The 25,796-nt window shown below is 39.0% G+C and overlaps 1 protein-coding gene across 1 annotated transcript in view; it reads right to left on the bottom strand.

Annotated features, from left to right (window-relative positions):
• ECT2L (epithelial cell transforming 2 like) overlaps positions 1 to 25,796 on the bottom strand; it is a 63,265-nt gene that overhangs the window by 16,466 nt on the left and 21,003 nt on the right. Inside the window, exons 4-13 of the mRNA XM_032485034.1 lie at positions 22,114 to 22,276; positions 18,777 to 19,029; positions 17,797 to 17,965; positions 16,915 to 17,053; positions 15,166 to 15,334; positions 11,878 to 12,006; positions 7,568 to 7,660; positions 5,798 to 5,980; positions 5,135 to 5,238; positions 3,166 to 3,291 (exon numbers count right to left, since the gene is read on the bottom strand). Coding sequence (XP_032340925.1) covers positions 3,166 to 3,291; positions 5,135 to 5,238; positions 5,798 to 5,980; positions 7,568 to 7,660; positions 11,878 to 12,006; positions 15,166 to 15,334; positions 16,915 to 17,053; positions 17,797 to 17,965; positions 18,777 to 19,029; positions 22,114 to 22,276 — 1,528 coding nt within the window. The remainder of the gene's footprint in view (positions 1 to 3,165; positions 3,292 to 5,134; positions 5,239 to 5,797; positions 5,981 to 7,567; positions 7,661 to 11,877; positions 12,007 to 15,165; positions 15,335 to 16,914; positions 17,054 to 17,796; positions 17,966 to 18,776; positions 19,030 to 22,113; positions 22,277 to 25,796) is intronic.

Below are 25,796 nucleotides of genomic sequence, written 5' to 3'. Positions count from 1 at the left end.
CCAGAATAACACTCAGCTGCCTGAACTAGGGGCCAGAAATAGTGGTGCAAATGACAGGCAGAGCTGAAGAGCAACTATGATTCTGGCTGTCACCCACCTCCATGGTTGTATAGTATCAGTGGAAACACTGCAGGCACACCAGGACCAGCCGTCACTACCGCCTGGGGGGCAGGATGACAGAGAGAGAGAGAGGGCTATATATACACATGTCTGTCTATAGATCTGTGTGTACCCGTGTGTGTGTGTGTGTGTGTGTGTGTGTGTGTGTGTGTGTTTGGTCCTGGACTTGGCAGACAGGCCCTCTTACACAAGCCCCTATGGAAGGATCTTTAAAACAGTTATCTCAGAAGAAGGCATTACATTCCACTTCTAGGGCTGTGAGTTTGTTTGCTGTTCTGGACAAATATCTACACTTTTTAAAAATAAACCCCAGGGAGTGGAGAAACTCAGCTTCTGTATTTGATCTGAACTCACCACCTACATGTAAGCTGTGGTTTCCCTTCCTAGGTTCCCCAATTTCATTTCGTGGGTGTTGTGCACAGGCCCTTAAGTGTTAAATAGCAGAAAATCAAGTAAGAATCTAACATATTTTCTTTCTAATTTGATTGGAAAAAAAAAAAGGAAAATATCAAAGACACGCCTAGGCATGAAGGAGTCTCACGTTTCTGTAGTTTCATTACAGGCAGGCGATGTAACAAGAGCATGCTTGGTTTCCAGCATTGAGGCAACTGTAAGCCACAACTTTCTGCATTGTTTCATTAAAGGGATTGGGTGATCAGGTCAAGAGCAGGTTGAGAAGACTTAGTTCAGTGTGGATTTTATTTGGCGGAGGAAAGAATGAAAGAATCTTTGAGAGGACTTGCTCTAGGTGACCATCCTTTTAGGGGTCAGAGAGTCCAGCAATGCTTCTCGCCAATAGTAAGGTCTCTCAAATGTAAAATGAACCCTTAGAAGAGGAAACACCTATAGTTTTGTCCCTATTGTTTTCTTCAAGTTTTCTTGCTCCAAAGTGGGGCATTTCTGGGGCCTGTACATCCATGGTTGAGGGTGACACTGTCATTCTTGAGGAATAAAGGTTGATGGAAGAACTTCAATAAGGTTTTTGGGGAGTCAGGAATGACCCAGACGTTGTAAGGGTTTTGGAAGGATTCGGATCCTGTGTAATGTGGTTACATGCTGATTATTCCCTTTAGTGAACCAAGGGGAAATGAGTAGTCCTGGAGCCCTGAGTGTTACTTTTTAAAGGTTTTCACAGGCTAAAGGGGGGATAGAGATGACGTCCACCCTTTTGGGAGATTAATTCCCAGGAATCTCAAAGAGATAGCGGCTACTATAACAAGGCAAGAGGACTCTGGGCAGAAAGGGAATCTACCTTAAATGCCTGCCCTGAGTTCCATCCCCTTCTGTGCATCCTGCTAACAGGCAGCAATCATGCTGCATCATCTAAGTATGTGCAGGTCTCTCAAAGGCAGAGGCTGTGTCTTAGTTTATGTGTATTCCTAGGGTCTAGTACAGTGCCTCACATATGGTCAGTTCCTGTAAGTCTTTAGGGAGATGAACTAAGATGGGGATTTGACCTCTGCCCAAGAGGTGGTCTGTGATGGTTAATTTTATATGTCAACTTGACCAGGCCATGGACTGCCCAAATGTTTGGCCAAACACTATTCTGGGTTATGCCTCTGAGAGCATTTTGGGGTGAGATGAACACTTAAATCAATAGACTGAGTAAAGCAGACTGTTTGCCCTAGTGTGGGTGGGCCTCGTTCTATCAGTTGAAGGCCTGAGTGGAACAAAAAGGCTGACTCTCCTGCAAGTAGGAGAGAATTCCTCCTGCCTGACAGCCTTCAAACTGGGACACTGGTTTTTTCCTGCCTTTGGACTGAAATGTCAGCTCTTCCTGGTCTCGAGCCAGCCTGTGTTTGGACTAGAACTGCACCACCAGCTCTGCTGGGGCTCTGGCTTGCTGACTCATCCTGCAGATCTTAGAGCTTGGCAGCCTCCATAATTGTGAGAGCCAGTTCCTTATAACAAACCCCTTTCTATATACAGACACACAGAACTATATATAGTTCTGTTCCTCGGGAGAACCCTGATGAATACATGGTTCATGAGACTTTCCTGAAAAGACAGATTAGGGGTGGGGCAGCAGGGAAGCAGGACTCTGACCTATAAAGGCTTAGATATCCCTGGAAATGTGTTTATTAAGACTCCTCTCGGGGAGGATGCTTGTGGTTGGGAAGAATAAGCCGCTTCAGGGGGAGGGGTTCAGCTACGGGGCAGGCTCTGCTAACAACAGAGGGCTGGGGCCAAACGACTGCAGATTTTTCACTCTGCTGAGCAAGGGAGGGGCAGCTTGGCAGAGGGGACGCCGCCACCAGCAGTCCTCCCTGATTGCCCTTCCCTGCTCTGTGCTGTCCTCTAGAACCAGGAAGACAAAGACTTACAGAATTTCAGGTTCCTAGGGCGGCACAGGATTTGCCTGCTAGGGGAACTCAAACGTCTGTTCCTACCAACAGTCTCCACGGCAACTTTGTGTTGGGGATGGTATCCCAAGCCTTCAGTCATCAAAGATTGGTGATGTTTTTTCAACGGGCATAAAATGACACTTTCCTAGAAATCAGCTCTCTGAATGATAATACAATTTTCAGTGTTTCCTGAATCCCGATCATTTCACTTAGCCAAGAATGTATGGATTCTGAATCTAGTCCTGACAAAATGATTTCTTCTTGCTTAAAGAACTAGTTTCAAACCCACTTTATTTTTCTTTTATGAATTTGAATCTCAAAAAAAATTTTTTTTTAGTTTCACAAAGGAAGTGTCCTGGGCCACAAACAAAACAAAAAAAATCTCTTTAGGTTATCTCAGGCCTCCACTGAGTGACTGGCAGGCTGAATGCAGAGTCCAGTTCTTCCCCCAAGAGCCCGATAGTGTAACCCCTGCCAGCACGGGGCCACATGTGCTTGTAAGTGGCTTAAATGTTACTCATATTATGAAACTGCAAAACACCTTTATTTAAATAATAATCCATGAAAATGAAGTTCTTAGGAGAAATGACAAATTGAAAGCTTTCCAGGTAGAATGATCATTATTGTTTATGAATTTCTTGAGCACATGTGTCTAACTCCACAGTGAAGCAATGGCATAAAAATGCTGCAACAACTTTACCTCCATGGATAAATCGCATGTTGCCGTGGGGTCACATTTTGGCAGGATAATATTTCCTTCAAAATCTTTGCTCTTTTTACTACATTTCTTCAGCAGGAAAGATGACAAAAATTCCAGAGGTCTGTCCTGGAAAGATCAGCACCCCCCCCCCAAAAAAGAATTCCCATTTAAAATACAGGTCAAAAAATTGCAGCAGAAAAAAGAACACATTTTTTCAGTAGAGTTTTCAGCATTCTAGTTAATTCATTTGTAAGTCCAGATAACAAAGTAGTATTCGATTAGAGTTAGTAAATGGGACTTTCTAGTTAATCTTAGTTCGAGGTCTTGTGGGAGGGTCTCAGGATCTTCAGAACCAAGGTGGCTCACACCAGCCTCTTAGCCAGATAGGCAAGGGGACAGGATGACTCTGCTGTCTTACAGGGGGAACGAAGGCCTGGGGGAGAGGCTACTGCAACAGAATTCTTGGGGAAATCACCCTGTAACACTCCCAAATTTGGTTCCCCCTCAGGCTGTAAGTTTGAGCACCATCGAAATTATAATAAGTATTGTAAACCTACACCAAACATGTTTAATGATTCTTTGGTGTTTGGGGACAGTGCAGAGAATTGCAGGGCCTCAGGGTCCTCTTTGCAAACATCCCTCATCATTTTATCAGCAAAGTCTGCCAGGGCCTTTATCACTGGGTTGCCCGAGGGCTGCTAGAGAGCTGAGGAGCTGAGTCTTCAGAGAAGAAAATCAGGGCTAACTGCAACTTCTCAGGCTCCACACTGGACGGCGAACCCAGGAGATGTGTGGTGCTTGTCCAGGAAGCCACGTTGAAACTAGGACAGGTAAGGAGAGTGTGCCCAAAGACGATGTTCAACTCACCCACAAAGTAGAATTACTACAGTGGGAGGGAAGGATTTGAGAATCTTTCCTTGGAAAACTAGAGAGCTTATTGCACACAGGGATGTTAACATCATCTCTATTCCTGTCCTAGTCTCAGCTTCCCTAGAATCGGGCGCTACATACAACTGTCCCTTAGTATCCTTGGGGGATTGGCTCCAGGACCTCCACAGATAGCAAAATTCTTAAGTCCCTTCGCAACTGCACACAAAATGGCATAGTACTTGCATATAACCGAGCACATCCTCCTGTATACTTTAAATCATCTCTTGATTACTTATCACACCTAGTACAATGTAAATGGTATGTAAATAGTTGTCAGTGCATGGCCAAATTCAAGTTTTGCTTTTTGGAACTTTCTGGAATTTTTTTTTTCTGGATATAGTCAACCCATGGTTGGTCGAATCCAAGGATGCAGAATCTGTGGGTGCGGTACCCACAGATGCGTAGGGCTGTATTTTATCTTCCTAGAGCCTGGCTCTGGTCTTGGGGCAGAGTGTGTTTTCTACAATGCCTCCGCACTGTTTCCTGGAATGTGGGCTGACTTTTCTGGGAGAGCACTCAAGACTTGTTTCTGATGAAAATGTTTCTTTAGGCTTTCCCCACATTTATCCCCAACCAAGTTACTGATTTGCTGTGTCTGTTCTTTTGTGTTCTTTTTCCCTTCCTCTCTCATCTAGCCTTCTTTGCCCTTCATATTTTCATAGCTGGCTTCACACTTTCTCAGTTTTTCTGCCATACTATTAATTGTTTTAACCATTGAATAATGTTTGTGAAATATAAAGCCATTAAACATGTTTTTAAAATAAGTCACTTCTGACTAAAATTAATCACAAGAGAGAAAACAGTGCACCATGTGATCAACTTTAAATAACCGAGATTTTCCCATGTGTCTGTATTGTGCACCTAATATATCTTAGGTTCAGAATCTCTCAGTGGCTTTTTTCATAAACCAACATAATTTCTCTGAGAAATTGTGTTCCAAAGGGATAAACTGGTAAAAAATAATAATAACAATAAATGCAAACTAAAAACTTAAAGTGTTAGGGGTTTTATAGTTTGTTTTATTCAAAGAATCACTTACAGAATTTTCTTTTGAAAGTTCTGTCAATCCATCTGCCAGAGCTTGTACAATTTCTTGGTTATTTAGAGTGTTAGCCATACTCATGGTGTCGAATACAAATTGCCCTGTAAATATAAGGCCATATGCCCTGCAATTAATTTACATAAAAGATGTGATCAAGAAGAAAACTCAGTTCTCGCAGTTTCTTGTTAGTGGATAAACATGCAAAGACGAAAAAGAAAAATTCTATTATGCCACAAGGATTATCTACCATGATAAAATATAAAATGAACAAAAACTTCTAAATGTGCAGCATATAAAAGTACCCACCCTGACAAAGCTGATACTGAATGAAATCTGTAAATTGGACAAGAAAACAACACGTGAAAATATGCCTTATAAGGTTTAGATTCTCAACTGCACCAAAAACAATTGACTGACACAGAATTAATAAGACGGTAAAATTTGAAACTAGGAACTAGCTTCAGCATTTTGAAGATGAATATATTTGTTCTTAGTGGATATTCTTTATATTTGAAAGGAGATATGAAAAACAAAGGGACTAAAGTTATACCGAAAATGTTTAAGAGTCCACTTTTACTTAGGCATTCCTAAACTTGTATTCACCATGGAATGTAACAAGCTTCAAAATTAACCTGCAGCAGAAGTAGCAAGAGTTCTCACCTATCATCCTCCCACTGGCATTCTTCTGCAGCTCCTTGAAGAGAGGACTTAATTGTTTCCTTACTGATTTCAAGGTGTCTTCCAGGAAGTCGGTGAGGCTGGACCATGTCTGCAGCTTTGATTCGCTGAAGTAGATGGAAGGGGGCGCCCTGTCCCACTGTCGTCCAAGCCAGTCACTAAGAACTGACAATTATTTTCTCCTTTTATTATTGTAGACTTAAGCTCGGATAGAAGATTTCATCCCGTTTTCAGTACAAAACATTTTCGTTGTATTTGTATCAGGCTTATTATCCTTTCTCATTAGAAGACTTAGATAAACACCCATAGTCGGCTTTCAAAGGTAAAATGAGACACTCAAACAGGACACATGAATCATTTCAAATGTCTATCTACTCTTTGATAGAGAAGGTTGACACTTCATACTGCGTTTGAAATTAAAAATTAAATAGCTGCTGGATTTTTGTGTCAGAAAGCAGAGTAGACATCCAAGTAAGAAATTCTGTTTTATGTTTACATCCTAAAGATAAAAATGCAGGAAAACCCCACTCTGCCCTGAGTTCCTTCTCCATCCAAAGTCATCCCCATTGTAGCCAACCTCGTATCTATCTTACATTCTGTGAAGCTGCTCTTTTTCTACAAATATCTCTGCATTGTAGTGGGTGCTTAAGAAAGTTTCTCTCCTGGAAAATCAATTACAGAATGACACAGGGCCAGGTTCAACTTGATTTTCTGTTCTAAATGGATAGATTGATTCTTCTCCCCCCACTTTTGCTGGTAAGTGTGAAAACATTTATAATACATTCTTCCAGAAGGAGAGGAAGAAGGAGAGTGGGAAAAGCAGGATGGACAGGAGGAAGGGGAGACAGAGGAGAAAAAGAAGAAAATCTGTTTTAGAAAGAGCAGTGTCTGTGCCCTGCTGTCTCTTCGAGGCTGATTCTTCTCTGTACAGGGCCAAATGTGTTATTTGGTGATGTTGCTAAATAAACTAAAATTAACAAGCGACTTCTGCTAAAAAAAAAAAAAACAAAAACCAACAACTATATTAGATCAATATGCTTTTTGTTGTATCTACATGAAATCTTTTCCCTTACAAGTTTCCCAATGATGCCAGCTTTCTTCAGTCTTGAAAGACCCTTAGCATTCAGGAATAGAGAAGTAATGTTTTATATAGTTTCTACAACACTCTAAGCCCTGTTTGATAGGAGGCCAGGGAGTTTTAAAGGGGAAAAGGATTAGCATTGTAGTAAAGCAATTTGACTCTCTTGTTGGTCAGCCAATGTTACAGTTTGATCCAACAGCTGCAGCTAAAGCAGTATCTAAATGAAACTTTGCTTCTAGTTGTGTTTTATTTTTGTTTTTCCTCTCAGATAATGCTACTGAAATGGAACTCCAGCCAGCCTCTTCACCATCCTTTAGAGCTGCAATTCATTTTTCCAAATGAAAGCACTTTGATTCTATTTTACTAAGAAAAAATGTTCTTTGTACTTATTATTTCCCTAGATCAGCTACTATACATCTTTGTTTAACTGTTAAAGCTGACGTTTTTGCAAATGATGGTTTGAAGCAAATATTTGCGATAATAATCTCCTAAGCAAATCACTGAGTGATGGCAAAAGACCTAGTTTGGGAAGTGACAGCATCCCTTCAGAGAAGGAATGAAAGGCAGTAACTGACATCAGCAGGACCAACAGTATTGGCTGTGTTTTGCCCTTTGGTGATCCTGGAGTTGGTGGGTGTTGGGCATGATGGTCAGCTCCCATATACACTTACTGTGTTGATAAGAGCCGGTTGCAATCCCAGTGGGGGCAGTAAATAACGTGCCAGTTAGTTGAGACAGCTGAGAAAGAACTTCTATTCCGGCCTCTGCATAGCCAAAAATACTTTTGTTAGTTTACTCACAGGTTTTGCCATGAAACAGTTAACTATTCCTTAGGAGCACTAATCTGCTGGCCAGGAAAGGCCACCTGCAGATCTTGTCCTCAATTCAGATCCCTCATGGAACAGCCCATCGGCACATTCAGCTCACCCCTAAGCGCTGAAGTCCAGACACTTAATTCATGAGGACTGCCAACAGGGTGGAGAAGGAGGCATGAAGTTTGACCTGGTGCTTATTTTCAAATGTGGAATTCTCAGGCCAAAGACAGAAAAGTCTACATATATTTTCCAAAATAATCTGACTCAAAGGAGGAGTCTTATTATAAGAGGACAGATGTAAAACTGCTAAAGATAAATGGAATACAATGGTCAAATTTTAGCTTCACTTGTAAAAGCTAAAAACTGGAAAGAACTAAAATATTTACCAATAGATGAATGGATATACAAATTGCGGTATATCTGTACAAGTTATTTCCAGAGTGAAAAGGAATGAACCATTGATAACCAGCATGAAGAGGATGAATTTAAAATAATTATTTGGAGTGAAGGCAGACTGACAAAAAAAAGAATTATATGATGCACATTATATGATTCCATTTATGGAAAATTCTATACAATGCAAACCAGTATGTCATGAGATCAGGGGTTGCCTAAGGTTGGAGCGGAGAAGTGGGAGAGAGACATTACAAAGTGGCAGGAGGAAACCTCTGGGGATGATGATGTTCATTATAATGATTGTTTTATGGTTTCACAGAGTGTGTACTCATTTGTCAAAATTTATCAAATTACATACTTTAAATACTGTATGTCAATTGTACCTTAATAAAGCTTTTTAAAATTTTTTAAAGTAATGCCAAGGAAAAGATGAGTTTCAGGTTTCTGGCTTATGCAGTAACTGGTGAAGGATGATCTCTGAAGTGAGGAATCCTGGGGAAGGGGTAGGTTTGTGCTGGGAGGCAGTCAAGAGTTTGGTTTAGATGTGTGAACTTTGAGATGCCTATGAGACCTGCAAATTAAACATCCTTGTTTAATGTCAAGTAAAAGTGCCTAGATATGCACCTGCAGCTCAGAGATTCCAGAGCTGGAGACATGAATTTGGGAATCTCCCGCATATAAACTGAATAAGAATAAATGAGACTCCCTAGGAGATGAGTGTATGGAAATACTTAGTCATGGAAAAGAAGCGAGCCCAGGATCCAGACCTGGGTACACTGAAGGATCTCGCCGAGGAGGAGGAGCTAGCAAAGGACACTGAGAGGAAGAGGCCACTGAGGTAGGAGGAAGACAAGAAGAGGGTGGTATTAGGGGAACCAAGAGAAGAGGGAAAGTTGCAGGGAGGAGTGTTCATCTGCCTCAGATGCTGAGAAGTCAAAGCAGGGTGAGGACAGAGAGGGGACACCTGGATTTGGGCACATGGAAGTCACTGATAGTCTTCCAAAAGAGCTTTCGGTAGAAAGAGACCACTTGGAAGAGCTTGAGGAGTGAGTGAGAAGTGAGGAAGGCAGAGGCTGTCAGCTAGACCAACGGTTCTCCAAGTGTGCCTCTGGGATCAGAGATCAGCATCACCTGGGAACTTGTTAGAAATGTAAATTCTCAGCCCCGGTTACAGACCTACTGAATCCAAAACGCTAGGGTGGGACCCAGAATGTATATTTTAACAAGCCCTCTAGGTGATTCAAATACACATGAAAACTTTGAGAACCACTGGTATAGTCAACTCAAAAGTTGGTGAGGGAAAGTTTAGGGTCTCCTTCTCTTTTTAGGAGGCGGGAGAGGGGTGGAGCTAGTACAGGTGTTCTTGGTTTGATGGGAATGAGCTAATAAAGAGAGAGGACAGGCTATGGGGGAGGACTGGAGTGTCGGAGTGAAGGTGAAAGGCGATGAGATGCCAAGTCCAGGTGGAGAAGTCATTCTTTTGAGTTGAACATGAGTGCTTCTGCCATCGTAACAGAAGGGAAGACAGAATGAAGGTAAGAGGTGGGGTAGGTGGCGGATTTTGTGGTGGGAGGAAAACTAAGGGGTTTCCTTAAAGAAGTAAAAGATGAAGTCAACAAGTGAGTGAGCATTAATGAAAGAGTGACTCCAGCAGAGAAGAGATGACAGTTATCTCAAAGAATGGGAAAGTGAAGTTACCGCGGAAATGCAGTAGGATTGCCTAGTGGTGCTGCAATCCCATTTGATACGTATGCCATTTAAGTAAAGTTAGATCAACAAGAACAGTTGTATTACTCTTTCCAACAGTCTTCAGCTGCTTTGGTACAGGCAGGCATAGATTATGCACATGGTTGTGTTTTAGCCAGCTTTGGGATTTAGCCAAATGAATTGGGATTTAGCCAGGAGAAAAATAAACAAGAGTTAAGTTCAGCTTCCTTGCAAGAGAGTAACAATAATGAGGAACCATTAATCCAAGTTTAATGAAGAAGGAACCAGGGTCGAAGGCATGGTGATAGAGAACAGAAAAGTGGGAATGTGTGGATTGGAGGTATTCAGGCAAAGAGCTGATGGAGTAGGAAAATCTGAGCGTGGGATTTGGAAGTGGTACTCAGACACAGGCTTCAGATCAAGATTTGATTTCAGAGGTGATGACAGCTACCAGGGATGACAAGCTCAAGTGTGACACCTGAGGTGGTGGAAAAGAGATTTTTTTGCCTGAGAAATCAGGGTCTTCTGACTGAACCAGGAGCCCAATGGTTCATCCAGGTGTAAATTATATTTGACCAGAATGGTGGTGGGAAATCTATTGTTTGAGTGCCAATAAGTTTCACCTGAGACCATTTCTGTGTCATCAAATCTATTCTTCCTTCCCCCTTTTTGCCTTTATTCTCTTACCCTTTCAATACATTTCTTTCTCACATCCTTTCCTTTTTTTATCCTACTCCAGTTTAAAAGTTTGCTTTGCTCCCATTATAAAAGTAGTACTAATTCAGTACAGAAAATAGAGGCACAGAAAGGAAATAAAAGGGGAAAAATAAAAGAAAGGAAAACTCACTCATCTTATCCAACTCTCGCTGGCGTGTTGGTATACACACATCCTTCCAAACCCTCTTTACACACACGCACCGCCGCCACCCTCCCCCACGCATGCACAGGTTTTAAACACTGAGATCACACCATCCCTAGTCTTTGTAACCTACTCTTCTCAAACTGACTTTAAAAGTAGAAAAATTTGAAAAACACATCCAGAGATAGACAATGTTAACAGTTTACTATATTTCCTCCTAGAGTTTTCTATGCCTAGATTCTACATAGTTGAGATTATATAATTGTAATAACTGTAAAAGAAAAATTTCTTTTTACAGTAATTTGTATTTTGTTTTCTTTTAAACTCCTTCCCATCCTTTTGTTTTCTCCTTCGCCTGGTGGAATCCTGCCAGGGTCATGCTTTGTATGTACTGAATAGTCCAGTGAAATCTGAGGATTAAGAAGAATTTTTAAAAAGCTCCCTAAGGAATCGGTAGTAAGAAACAGAAATTTCACCTTCCTTCTCTCTTGCTCTGCTTGATTAAAAAACAACAACAACAAAACAAAAACAAAAACCACACAGCCCTGGAATCCATGAATGCAGAGCTTTTACTTAACAGATTTCTGTTAAATCTGGCTGGTACCAAACAGAGGCACTTAAAATGCTCAACTACCACACTCACTTTTACAGGGCACTTCATTGTTTTTAATACTCTAATATTTAAGTATTTAAATATTTTTTATTTTAGTTATTTAATTATATTGTTTTGCTATTCAGAAGTCCCGAATCGTAAGGCACTAATATCCTAACTTTCATAGGAGGAAACAGAGGCCACAGGGCTGAGGTGATGTGAGTGAGATTCAAGTCCAGGTCCCTGGTCACCAAGTTCATGCCCACTCGTTCAGGGTCAGCAGGGAAAGTTTTCTCAGACTGACCAGTTAAGGTCCTATGCTGGTCGGGCACTTTTCCCTGTACGATGGAGGCTGACTTTACTGTATTTTCCAGAAGAAATAGAAATAATGTTCCTGATTGCCTCTTGCCACCAGTGGCTTGCTTTCTTTAGGGACTAGTTACTCAGACCACTAACCCTGATGCCCTTTCCCCCTAAATACCTGAGTATGTGAGATATATGAGAAAAAGAAATAAAAAATAAACGTGACTGAGTCTTCTGAACAGAGGGCATCTCACAAATCCACTAAACCCCATCACAAAGTAGGTATGACCGCTGCTTTTCGGCACTGACCTGATGCTCCGAGTGGTGCAAAGATGTCCACGTGACCCCCTTCATCTTCAGGGGCCACACAGCTTCCTAACTTCTCCCAGAAGTCTCTCACTTCAGGCCTCAATAAATTTTTAACACCAATTTTATAGCCTGAGGGGAAAAAAGTCAAAATTTCGTATTAGTTTAAGAGAAACTCTCAGCACCTCGTGAAAATGCGAAAAGCCTGCTCCGGGACAAGATCTCCGGGACACCGCTGCTTCAGCGCTGCCTCTACGTTAGGGCCACGGAAGGTACCCCTGACCCCCACCGTGGCCACGGGCTCCTCACGTTCTGGATTTATTGGACACTGAGCAGTTAGGTTTAGGATGTCGTCTGAGGAGGATGGCCAGTCAAGTCCGGGGATTTTGCAACCAAGTTCTAAAGGGGAAATGTGTCCTCCAATTGCCAATCAAAAAATAAGTCCCTCAGAGCAGAAGTAAGGCTCCCAGGGATGGGAAGCATCGCTGTCCCTCTCACTTCCTGGGAATGCAGTGTGATGACGCCCTTCATCCGCACGTGTCTGGACCCACTTCCAAATGAGCCCTGGAGACGCTGCGTTCCTCAGCCCCAGCAAAGGAAGGGAGCAAAGTCGGGCACAACAATCCCTCCGCTTCACTTCTTCGCACCGAGAGGTCTAAACGCGCAAGGGTAGGACCTCTCCAGGTGACTGGAGTGAGAGATTTCATTTTGTTTTTAAGGAAAAAGCTTTTGAAAAAACACTATCATTATCTAGAAGGAAACTTTTGCTTTCTGAGGTATTTTGTTATTTTACTCTTGCTTTAAAAAAAGAAAACAGGGCAAAGGTGGAATTTGGAAACCTTTCTCATCTGGAGAACAAGAAGGCTGGGACCAGGACACCCTCACCGGCTCCTGCACTGCACCGGCAGTGAACACGCTACCACGGGGTAAGCTTGCAGTCGGTGCCTCCCTGCCACTTAGACACGCATCGCCGTGTAATTCAGCACCCAGTCAAACCCCAGACTGCCAGCAGCTGTGCCTTACTTTTGGAAGCTATGTAAAACTGAATGTGGAATGCAACTCGCTCCAGGCACAGATAAACTAAACAAAAAAAGCCAAAAATAAGGTAAAGTGAAACCAAAAGCAGTTCGTTTTTGCTAATAAATTCACTGAAACCATTCCCAGTATGCTGAGTTCCAGCTACAGGGATGGAAGTTTGACAGATGATTCAGGGTACAGAGGGTCCCCAGTTTACGGTGGTTCAACTTGGGATTTTTTGGCCATATGTTGGTGGTAAAGCAATACACTCTCAGTAGAAACCATGCTTTGAATTTTGGTCTTTTCCCGGGCTAGCTGTATGTGGTTCAATACTCTCGTGAGGCTGGACAGCAGCAGTGAGCTGTAGCCCCAGTCAGCCACCTGATCTTGAGGGTAAACAGCTGGTACAACTACACCCTTTCTGTACCCACACAACCATCCTGTTCTCACTTCAGCACAGCATTCAATAAATTACATGAGATAGTCAACACTTGATTATAAAATAGATTCTGCGTTAGGTGATTTTTGTCCCATTGTAGGCTAATGTAAGTGTTCTGAGCAGGTTAAGGTAGACTGTGAAGTTTGGTAGGTTAGGTGTATTCAGTGCATTTTGACTTAAACCCGTCATAAGTTGAAAATATTTTATCAGGACATAACCCCACCATAAGCTGAGGAAAATCTGTCTTCACTCTACCATTTTGTGAGTTCCTTGCCAGCTGGATCCTTGACCATCTGTTATTACCTATCTTCCCTCATTTCACAAAGATGGAAGATTTCATGTTAGTAAAACTTAAAACCTGTTTAGGTATAAGCGAGGAAGGTTGCAAGTTGTATATGAGGAAGAATAGAAACTGAAAGTATTTCTAAAACATTCATCTCCTTGCCCCACAAAGGGTAATCACTGAAATGTTTAAAAGATGGCCCATAACAGGTCAGTGGTACCAGTAAATCCTGTCCTTTGTGGTATAAGCCATTTGGAAGTATAATGAATATTATTAGTGCACACCCGTATATAGTTCTTGGTATTTGCTGCTGTTAAAATTGCTTAATTTTCATCAAACTTAAAATTGTTTTGTACATCAAAGAATATAATGAACAGAGTGAAAGGCAGCCTACAGAATGGGAGAAAATGTTTGTGAAACATGTAAGTGATAAGGGATTAATGTCCAGACTGTATAGAGAATGTCTACCACTCAGTAACAAAAAAAAATCAAATAACCCAGTTTAAAAAAGCAAAAAACTTGAATAGACATTTCTCTAAAGAAGATATACAAATGGTCAACAAGCATATAAAAAGATGTTCAACATCACTAATCATCAAAGAAATGCAAGTGAAAGTCATAATGGATATCACCTCATACACACTGGGATAGGATATTAAAAAACAGAAAGAAAAAAACAGATGTTGGTGATAATGTGAAGATATTAGAACCCTTATGCACTGTTGGTAGGATTGTAAAATGGTGTAGCCACTATGGAAAATAGTATGGAGTTTCCTCAAAAAATAAAAAATGATCCAGCAATCCCACTTCTGAGTATACATCCAAAGGAATCGAAAGCAGAATCTCAGGGATATTTGCACACTTATGTTCATAACAGCCCTCATAGCCAAAACGTGGAAGCAACCCAAATGTCCACTGGCAAATGAACAGATGAACAAAGTAGGTGTGAGTATATACCCACACACTGGAATATGAATTATTCAACCTCAAAGGAAGAATATTCTGTCACATGATACAACATGGATAAACCTTGAGGACATTAAGTGAAATAATCCAATCACAAAAAGTCAAATGCTGTATGATTCCACTTAGATGAAGTATCTGAAGTAGTCAAATTCATAGGAACAGAAAGCAGAATGGTATTTCCTAAGGGCTAAGGGGAGGGGGCAGAGGAGACTTGTTTAATGGTGTGATGATTAATTTTATGTGTCAACTTTGCTGGGCCCTGGGTACCCAGAAATTTGGTCAAACATTATTTTGGGTGCATCTGTGAGGGCGTTTGGGGTGAGATTAATATTTAAATAGGTAGACTGAGTAAAGCAGATTATCCTCCCTAATATGGGTGGGCCTCATCCAGTCAGTTGAAGGCCTGAATAGAACAAAAAGGTGGTCCGTTCTTGAATAAGAAGGAACTCCTCCTGCCTGATTGCTTTGAGCTGGGATATCAACCTTTTTAACCAACTGAAACTCAAAAAGTATTCTGAAGGTCGTATGTGGGGATAAATACTACATCAGAGCACAGTGGGTTGTTCTTTCCAATCCCCAGTCTTACCTTGGATTAAATTAATTTCTCTGCTGTCTCCATCACTAAATATTCCCACACTCTGTGCCTTCTGCCCATCCAGAGCTTTTTCTATGAGATAAAATAGGCTCTCCAAGGTTAGGCCACTGTGTTCGTACACCACAGAAACGATCCCTGCTTTAACACTGTTCACCACCATCTAGAAAATGAAACCAGAGCTGCAGGAACCAAAGTCCATTATTTTAGAATATTTATTAATAAAATAAACACAATGAATATGTAACCTGCTATGATTTTTAATGACTGTTTTTCTTCAGAAATGGTAGAAGGAAGATAAGCTTTCTCCTTCACTGGTTTTTTTAAAATTTTTATTTCTTTTCTAATTATAAGAGGAGAAATTTAAGTACATTTGTAAGTCTACCACTCAGAGAGAAATTCTAACAAACTATTTCCTGCCAGCTTTTTTATCTTTGTACACACCCCTACACAGAGATATACATACAGCTTTTAAAAAATAATGAAGTCAAGATTGTACAATTTTGCAATAGACTTCTTAAATAGATTTTATTTTCCTCTTAATTATAAATTTTTGAATTATCAATATTGATAAATATTTCACATTTAAATAAATATTAAAACCACTGTTCTTTGAATTCAACAACCAAGTAGAATTTTCACTGTGATGAATTTAATTCATTAGCAACAGACAGGTTGGAAAGTCATTGATGTCACTGATTTTTCCCAAAACCTCACGCTACTTTCTAAAGGTCACAGTTCAAACATATAGAGTACTACCTTATGGTTACACTCTGCTTTTTCCCTAAACCCCCATTACATTCAAGTAATTATGGCATAGTCTTATGTAAAGAAGACAAATAGGAGAATGGATTTATTTTATACCAGCTTATTCACCCATATTCTATCAACAATTATCCTCTGTGCTTAGCACGATGCATTTTTTAACCTTATGGAAACCATCACGTGGAGATCAAAACTCTGATCTTGCTTTCATGTGGATCCATTAATTAAGCTAGCCAGTTGTAAATGATCAAAGTCAGTTCCTAGATGCCCAAAAAGAGAAGTGATTTCATATCTTGAAAGCAACCCTTTTGTTACAGATAAGAATTTTTGCAAGAACTTTCTAAGTAAGCCAATGAATATAGCCTACTAATGCCACTCCTTATATATGCCCGTGTGTGTATTAATACATAAATGTGTACACAGATATACATACTTAAATATATAAATACATGCTTCCTGTATCTTCTTTGTGCTTCCTTTCTCTTATTCATATTAAAATAAAAATATATAACTTCACTATAGAAAGAGCATATTTTCATTTAATGGCACCCTTATTAAATAGATCACAAAATAAGATTTCTGACATTTTTCTTTTCAGAAATGGTGGTTGCATGATATTATTAAATTCCTTGGGCAGCCCAAAGAAATTTTAAAATATTTGTATCACTTTGATTTTTTTATGGATTAAGTGCAACCAATTCAATTCAATAAGAATTTATTGGACAGATACTAAATGCAAGGCAGTTTAGGCCTTTAATAATTTTTAAAAAATAATTTTGACTTATGATGATTTTTATTGCTTCTGATTTTTAAAACTGTTTTGGGTATATACATTTCCACTGAGATCAGACCACTCTCCTTGCAGGAGATTAATCATTCTCATACCCATAGTGGCCAAAAGATTGCCATCTGTCCCCTCTATGGGAGGTGAAAAAAAACCCATTCAGGAAGGGGCTGGCCTTATAACACACTGGGTACCTCGTATGCAGGAATCCGAGAGGATATTAATATGAAGTGCGGCTGGAGAGCATTTGAAGAGCTGACATCACTTTCATAAATTCCCCGCCAATTTTTCTTTGGTAGGAAAGGGTAGGAATGGCATCCAGGAACACTGCTTCTGCAGGGGAAAGGGGGGGTAAGTGAAGTTTTTATTATCCCTTAACTTGACTTTGATAAGTGAGAACCAGTTTGTTATCTGGAAATCAGTTATCCCATACAAGGTAGGCGACCTCAGGACCTTAGTCTCTCCCTGTGGTTTTCAGGGACAGCAGCAAACAGGGCTCCCGGTTGGATGGGACCAGTGCCGCCCTCTGGGCCTCTCCCTCTGCGTTCATAGGATGCTAAAGAGGGCTCTTGGAACTTACTTTTGTAGGGCATTTAAAGCCAATGTAGTGACAGACTTCAGGGCTCAAAACGGCATTTGTAAAAGGAGCAGCCAAGAGATTTTAAATTTCCGTCATCATCCGGGCCTCCTGGTTTTCCGAGTAATGTCCAGTCTCTCCCCAGCCACCCCTAATCCCAATACCATTCGGATATGCTTACCCCATAAAAAAATTTCTGAAAAAATTTTATTTTTCCTCAAAAACTTTATACAGAAAATGTGCTACATCCATTTTTTGTGGCTCTTTGTGGGATTAAGAATATCTGAAATGTAAATTTTGAATGTTACATATTTCCGTCTTCGGGAAGCATGTTAAAGGCTACTGTTACTGAAGATTTAGGAACTGTTTCTATTGCTATTTCATAGGATAAGAGCTGTATAATTATACAAGATCCCTGCATGTTGACTAAATTACTCTAGAATGATTTCTTGGTATCATGGGACAGTCCTGAGCCTTCAGCAGATGGAGGTTTGCTTACCGCTTGGGCAAAGCGTCTAAAGATGCCAAAATCAGCTGTTTCTCCAAAGTTTCATGGAATCCCACTCGATCCCTCATGGTCTGGGAGAGACATGGTTGGCATTTGGATTTTAACAATCTAGAGCAGCGTGTTCCACTCACCCAAGGGGGTCGAACATTGAACAACAACTCTGAAAAACAGACAGCAGCAGGCTCAGCTGTTGACTCCATGCTGCTCCCAGCCAAGTCTGCACAGATAAAGCATCAGATATAAAGCTGAACCAGGGCAGTGTTCCAGATGGCAGTAATTACAGCCAGTGTTACAGGCTCTGTTTGGATCTCTTATCCTCTCAGCTCTGTGGCTGCAAGTTACCAGTCATTTCAGGTCAAGATACAAAACTCAGAGAACAAGCAACTCTTTTCTTGTGGAAACCAGTTCATCAGTTTATAGGCTTCACAGCTATTTTTGCCCTTCTTCTCGGCTTCCAGTAATTTCCCATTTGTTACGATCTTGCAGAGGGTGAGTCAGTAACAAAACAAAGATGGGAGAACTCAAATCAGGTTTGCTGATTACCTTTACACACCATGCGAATCAGAAGGCTTAGCTGAGAGCATGTCTCATCCCTACTCCCTTTCCACTTTTTTTTTTGATGTCATTCTTCCTGCTTCCATTTCCATTTTCATTTTTCTTCTTTTCCACTGATCCTGTTCCTTCTTGTTTTGAACCTATTTATTTGTTTTTGCCTGTGTTCATAGCCCTCTCTCCCCATCTTTGGTCTTACGAGGCATGGATATTTAACCTTATACATTTCATCAGAAATCTTTTTGTTTTTCTTGATTAACTTGAAATATATAGTGAAGAAAAAAAGAGCTTGTCCTGAACATACTTTAGAGAATGTCACCTACGGGCTATTTCAGAAAGACAGCACTGTCCTCCTCTATGTAAATCCCTTGGTTTCAACAATACTTGGCTAAGATACAAAGTTTTAAAATGCCACTCACTCTTACGTAGTGCAATTTTCTCCCAGATTATCTTCCTTAGGCACTTTTCTCTTTGCCTTTCCTGTAGCTCCTCATCTTCTGTTTTGGGTTCATTCAGAGTCCCATACATTGCAGCGGCTTCCCTAGGGGTTAGCCAGTCTAAGTTGGACACACAAGCAATGTAATGGTGCTTCCAAGCACCATACTCATTTTCTGTTGGAGTATAGGGCAGAAACCAGCCAAACTTAATGCATTTGGGCATCCATAAGCAATCCTTCCAAAAAAGAAATGAGAAAGATGAGCTGCAAGGACAATTTCCTGGTAGTAATCTTTTCAGGGACACGTAATTTTTTCTTACTACATTGAGATGCCTAGTGCAGTTGACTTGCCATCTAAGCTTGACTCTGAGAAGTAAGAGATACACCTTACTCCATAGGAAAAATATTCCTTGATGAACATGTATTTACATATTCATGCATAGTATATGAATATATGTATTAGTCATCTTTGTACACTTATCCACTGTTCCTGTAGCATTTGGTTACTTTAACCCCAGATTCTGAGAATTCTGCTTCTAGCAATGGTGTGGTAGCTTGTTTCAGACCAACCTTCCTACTGGGAACAACTTTGACCCACACCATGTTGCCAATATGCAACCAGTTTTGATATATGAAAACAGCAAATTTCATGTGGTTTAAATTAATCAAATAACTAGACAAAATACTATAAAGCAATGCTTTGAGCTACTGATGCAATAAGGACTTGTGCAACCATGACCCCAAAGAGAAGGGAAACCCAGAGAGGTAATATTTTGATTTGGCCTCACTTTTCACTTCAAGGAATTTGACGGATCCAAAGTAAAGCCTAAGCTGAGAAGCAGGGTAGAAAGTTGTGACTGAAAGACTTAGATGTTGATAAGAATTTAAGGCATTTTCAAATTCAGGGCTCGCTAAGGGGAAGCACCCTGGTGATGACCCCAGGCTTTCAGCCGAGATCTTTTTCAGTAGGATGATAAGGAATTAGACTGAAACTAGCTTTAAGTAGCCCATCCTCTGGTTAGATTTAAGTGATCTATTTCTAGCCTACCCAAATGCCAGAAGCGAAGTCAAATTCTCTCTGGAGGAAGATAACATCACCCAGAGAGACTCAAATTCTCACATCGGTGTTGACACTCAGGATCTGGTTCTCAATCAAAAATGCCAGGTACACAAAAAGATAAAAATTGTTTGTTTTTTCTTTAGTTTTTTTTTTTTTTTTTAGTAAATAGAGACCCTCAGGAGAGCCAAAAGTTGTAATTGTCAGACATGAACTTAAAAAAAAAACCTTTAATTAATAGGCCTAAGAAATTAAATGGCTGGAAAATTTTGGCAAAGCAATCAAGTCAACAGTCTAGGACTGAAAAATAACTGAAATTTAGAACTCAATGGACCAGTTTAAGAGGAAATTAGAATCCAGCTAAAGAGATAATTTGAAAACTAGGCAGAAGAAAAATCTAGACTGAAACATTGAAGGCCAAAAAGACGGGAAAGACACATAAGAGAATATGAAACATATGAGACATGGTGAATCAATCTAGTGTATTGAATCCCAGAAAAAAGAGAGAGAAAATGGGGCAGAAGCAATATATGAAGAGGCAGCATCTGAGAACTTTGCAAAACTGGTAAGACATTTATCTCCAATTGAAAAATCATTTCAAAATACAAAACAGACAAACACCTCTAGGTACATTGTAATAAAATTGCAGAAAAAACAGGAGAGAGGAAAAAAATCCTAAAAGCAGTTAGAGAATACAAATATTACCTTTAAAGGAACAATAATAAAACTCCCTACTTCTCAAAAAAAAAAAAGTTATGAAAGCCAGAGAACAATGGAAAATTTTCAAAGCTCTATGAAAAATTAACTACCAACCCAGAGCTCAAATTCTCAGTGAAAATAGCCTTCAAATTTGAAGGTGAAATAAAGACATTTTCAGACAAAAACTAAGAGAATCTGTCAGCAGCAAGCTGCAGTCTAGGAAATAGTAAAGAGAATTCAGAAGAAAAATGATCCCAAAAGGAATCTCAGAGATGCAAGAAAGTGTGAAGAAAACAAAAAGAGTTACTCATAAGTAAATATTGACTCTGTCAAACAATAAAAGTAAAGACTTGTGAGGTTTATATATATATATAAATGTGTGTTTGTGTATTTTATATTTGTGTGTGTGTATAATTAAAATATTTGACAACCAAAGCATAAAAACTGAGCAGGGAAGCAAATGGAGTTAAGGAGTTCTATGCTCCCTGCATTATCTTGGAGGAGGTAAAATAACCCTAGGATGAGTGCTGTAATAAGTGCTGTGTTAGCCGAAAAAGAACTGCTAAAGGCTTTATAGTTCATCTCAAAAAAGTTTAAGTTAACCCTGAAAGAAGACAAGGAGAGCAACAAAATATAAAATAGTAAATAAAATACTGGGGAGGGGAGGGTATAGTTCATTGGTATGCTTAGCATGCACAAGGTCCTGGGTTCAATCCCCAGTACCTCCATTTAAAAAAAAAAAAATAGTAGAAAGGTGGACTTGAGCCCAAACATACCAGTATTTACATAAATGTGAACAGACTGAATTACCCCAGCTATAAGTCAAAGATTGTTAAGTGTTAAAAGGAAACCACTACCACCATAATCTGTTTACAAGATGTGTTCCTTAAATATAAGGACACAGGAAGTTTGAAAGTAAGACAGACAGACCACAGAGCACAGGAACACTAAGCCTGGATTCGTACATGCTAGAAATCCAGGGCTCACAGTTGGCTCTTGCACGTGGCCCCGCAGGTATTCTCTGAGATCAGAATCTCAGCACAAACTCATCCTGGAAAATTTGTACGAGTTAAAGGAGTAACTTATTAACTTGTATTTAATGTCTACCAGGAGACAGATAGTCCAGAGGCAGAATTAATGGCAGAGGATGTAGAAGATAGAGATTTATACTCCTCAACAGATGTTAACCAAAGAGGGATCAGTTAGCGTTGTGGTTGTATAGCGATTATTGAGGTGAATAAAATAACATTATTTAAAAACCAAAGCTTAAATGATTTTTCACAAAAAGTTGGACTTCTTTATTGCAGACAAATTATTTTCTAAATAACTCAGTATTTAAAGATTATTAAAATTGCATGAATTATTAGAATAGTGTATATCCCCTGACTTACAAAATAAACTACTATTTTTAGTTCATCCCCATTTTTTTTTCTCTTAAGGGTAAGTTAATTATGAGTCAGATACCCTCAGTTATTATCTTCAGGGAGGAGAACTACCCCAGTTGCCTCATTACAGATGACAGTTGCATTTGGACCCTGTTACTGGGAAGTGACAAATAGTAAACCTGTTCAGTTAAAAACTTCCAGGGCCAGCTGACTTGTGCAGCTGCACATAAGTCTTTCGGATTCAGAAAGGAAAAAATATAGAGAGAAATGAAGCGTGGTAACACGGTAGAGAAATCCACTCTGGCCACTTGCATCCTTTCTGAAAACCACTCTTGGACAACCCTAGAAAGCAAAATACAAAACTTTAGTTCAGAATACGAATATCTAAAATTGATTACAAATCCAGTATAAATATTGGTCATTGTTCTTTCTCTAATGTTCTACCTATTTAAAAAGTTAAATCCTAAATAACTGAAGGATAGATTTTTAAGAATACTGTACCTACTTTCAATGATCCATTCTAAAGAGGAAGATGAATAACAAAATATATCTAAGATCCACAAGAAAAAAAATCTGAAATAAACAGTTAAGACATGTCTGGTTTTTTTTTTTCTTTTCTTTTCTTTTACCCCAAAATCAGTAAGTCCTGTCAGCTTTACAAATATACATCCCCCAGATATGTTCCCCAATCCAGCCACTTCTCTCTGCCTGCACTGCTTCCACGCCTCTCCCCTACCCCCAGGTGATTGCAGCCGCCTCCTGATTGCCCCCGTCCTTCCACTCCAGCCCTCCTAGAGCCCATTCTCCACACAGCAGCCAAAGGGATTTTTAAAAATGTAAATCAGATAAAGCCACTCATGCAAGTAAAATGCTACAATGACTTCCCAATGCACTTAGAATAAAAACCTATAGCTCCATCATACTTAGTGGTGAAATAGCAGATGCCTTCCCCCTAACAAAGCAAGGTTGTCCACTCTCACTACTTCCATTTACCGTGGAACAGAGGTCCTAGCCTGTGCAGCAAGGCAGGAAAAAATAGTAAAAGGTATACACATTGTAAAGGGAGCAGTAAAACGGTCTCAATTCATGTACCATGTATGTAGAATCTATACAACTATTAAAATTGTTGAACTTGTTAGTATAAAATTGTTGACAATTTTATTTTTTAGGTGCTTATAGGATCTAGAGCAACATCCCCTTTTCATTCCTGATAGTCACAATTTGTGTTTTCTCTCTTTTTCCCTTGGCTACTCTTGCTAGGAGTTTATAGATTTTATTACTCTTTGTAACAAACCAGCTCTTGTTTTCATAGGTTTTCTCTATTGTTTGTCTGTTTCCTACTTTATTGATTTCCAGTCTTCATCATTTCTTTCCTTCTACTTACTTCAGTGTAATTTGCTATTTTTTCCCCTAGTTTCTTAAGATAGAAATTTAGGTCATTAATTTTAAACCCCTTTTTTCTCTAACATTAACATTTACATGATATTTTCCCTCTAAGCTGTGCTTTTGCTGAATCCCACATGCTTAGCCCTGTTGTAGTTTCCTTATCATTTAACTGGAAATATTTTCTGATTTCCCTTGTGATTTCTTCTTTGACCATAGGTTACTTATAAGTGATGCTAATGTCTAAATATTTGGGGATTTTCTAGATATTTTATTTTTATTAATCTCAAAATGTATTGCATTGTGTTAAAGAATATACTTAATAAGATTTCAACAATTCTGAAATGCATTGAGTCTTATTTTGTGGACCAGGAAGTGATGTATCTTGATCAATGTGAGTTCGCTCATAAAAAGAACACATTTTTGGAAATAGTTGTGTCTAGTTTTCTACAAATTTTAGTTCAAGGTGGTTGAGAATATTGCTCAGTTCTTCTATATTCTTACTGATTTTTTCGTTTGGTTCTATTTTGTCAGTTTTTATTTCATGTAATTTGAAACTCTGTTATTTGGTACATAAACATTTGTAATTGTTATGACTTCTTCATAAATTGATATTTTTCTCATTATAAAACATCCCTCTCAATCTCTCTGGTGATATTCCTTGTCCTGAAGTCCATTCTGTCTGATATTAATATTACCATCCTACTTTTTTATATTTTTATTGAAGTATATAGTCAGTTTATAATGTGTCAATTTCTGGCGTACAGCACAATGCTAAAGTCACATAGGAACATACATATATTCGTTTTCATATTCTTTTTCACCATAAGTTACTACAAGATATTGAATGTAGCTCCCTGTGCTATACAGTTTAAACTTATTTATCTATTTTATATGTATTAGTTAGTATCTGCAAATCTCAAACACCCAGTGTATTCCTTCCCACCCCCTTACCCCACTGTTAACCATAAGTTTGTTTTATATGTCTGTGAGTCTGTTTCTGCTTTGTAAGTAAGTTCATTTGTCTTTTTTTTTTCTTAGATTCCATATGTAAGTGATGTGGTGTTTTCTTTCTCTTTCTGGCTTACTTCACTTAGAATGACATTCTCCAAGTCCATCCATGTTGCTGCAAATGGCAATATTTTATTATTTTTTATGGCTGAATAGTATTCCATTGTATAAATATACCACAGCTTCTTTATCCAGTCATCTGTTGGTGGACATTTAGGTTGTTTCCATGTCTTGGCTATTGTAAACAGTGCTGCTGTGAACACTGGGGTGCACCATCCTACTTTTATATGCTTACTATTTGCACAGTGTATCTTTCCCTATCCTTATACTTCACCAATCAGTGCCTTTATGTTTAAAGTGTATCCCTCATAGTCATTATACAGTGCGTTTTTTTAAGCTCATTTGACAATCATTGCCTTTATTTGAGGGTTTAGTCTGCTTGTATTTAATATAATTATTGTTATGTTGAAACCAAGTCTTAATTTTGTTATTTGTTGTTTGGTTGTCCCGTCTGTTTTATGGACATTTATTCTTCTTCTCCTGCCTTGGTTTGAGTTAATAAATTCTTTTATATTCCATTTTAATTCTTTTATTGGCTTTTTAGGATATCTCTTACACTACTCTTTTAAGTTGTTGCTAGGAACTATGGTATGCATCTGTTTTTTTCATAGCCTACTTAGAGTTAATATTCATGTAAAATTAAAGGCCAGTGTGACAGTATAATTATCACCATCCTTTATGCTTTTGTTATTATATCTATTGCATCTACTTAAGTTATAAACTCCAAAATACATTTTTTTTGCATTAAATAGTCGTTTATCTTAAAATAACTTCAAAATTTTATATTTCCTCACACATTTATCATTTTCTGTGCTCTTCATTCCTGCTTATAAATCCAAGTTTCTTTCTGTTATCAATTTCCTTAGCCTAAAGGACTTCCTTCAGCATTTCTTTACAACAAATTTTGTCAGTTTCCCTTTATTTGAAAATGTCTTCATTTCACATTAATATTTGTTATACTATTATGACTCCACTAATTAACTTAAATAATTATCATCTCACAGACCATCTGGTTTCTGTTATATCCCCTTTTTCTTCTTACTCCCTCACTCTCATATTGTTTTAAAGCAAATCCAAGGCATCATATAATTTCATCCATAAATACTTCAGTGTCTCACTAAATAATAAGAAACATTTTTAAAATATATATACTATATATAATACCATCATCATACCTTAAGAAATTCAATAATAATTTTTTAATATGACATCTATCAAGAAAACTTCTTACAAGCATTCTACCTAAGCACAGATAGATCTTGAATAAATATAAAATCCAAGGCTCTATCAAAGTGGTCATCTTGGGGGCTATATAAACCTTAGACCAAAGAGACATTTGCACTGCTGGCCCTGCAGCTAACAACTACAAAAAAAAAAAAAAAAGGATATTTAATACCTGATTGCCCTC

The sequence above is a fragment of the Camelus ferus genome, chromosome 8 (assembly GCF_009834535.1).
Source record: "Camelus ferus isolate YT-003-E chromosome 8, BCGSAC_Cfer_1.0, whole genome shotgun sequence".
NCBI lineage: Eukaryota > Metazoa > Chordata > Mammalia > Artiodactyla > Camelidae > Camelus > Camelus ferus.
This window is presented reverse-complemented; position numbering and strand designations above follow the sequence as displayed.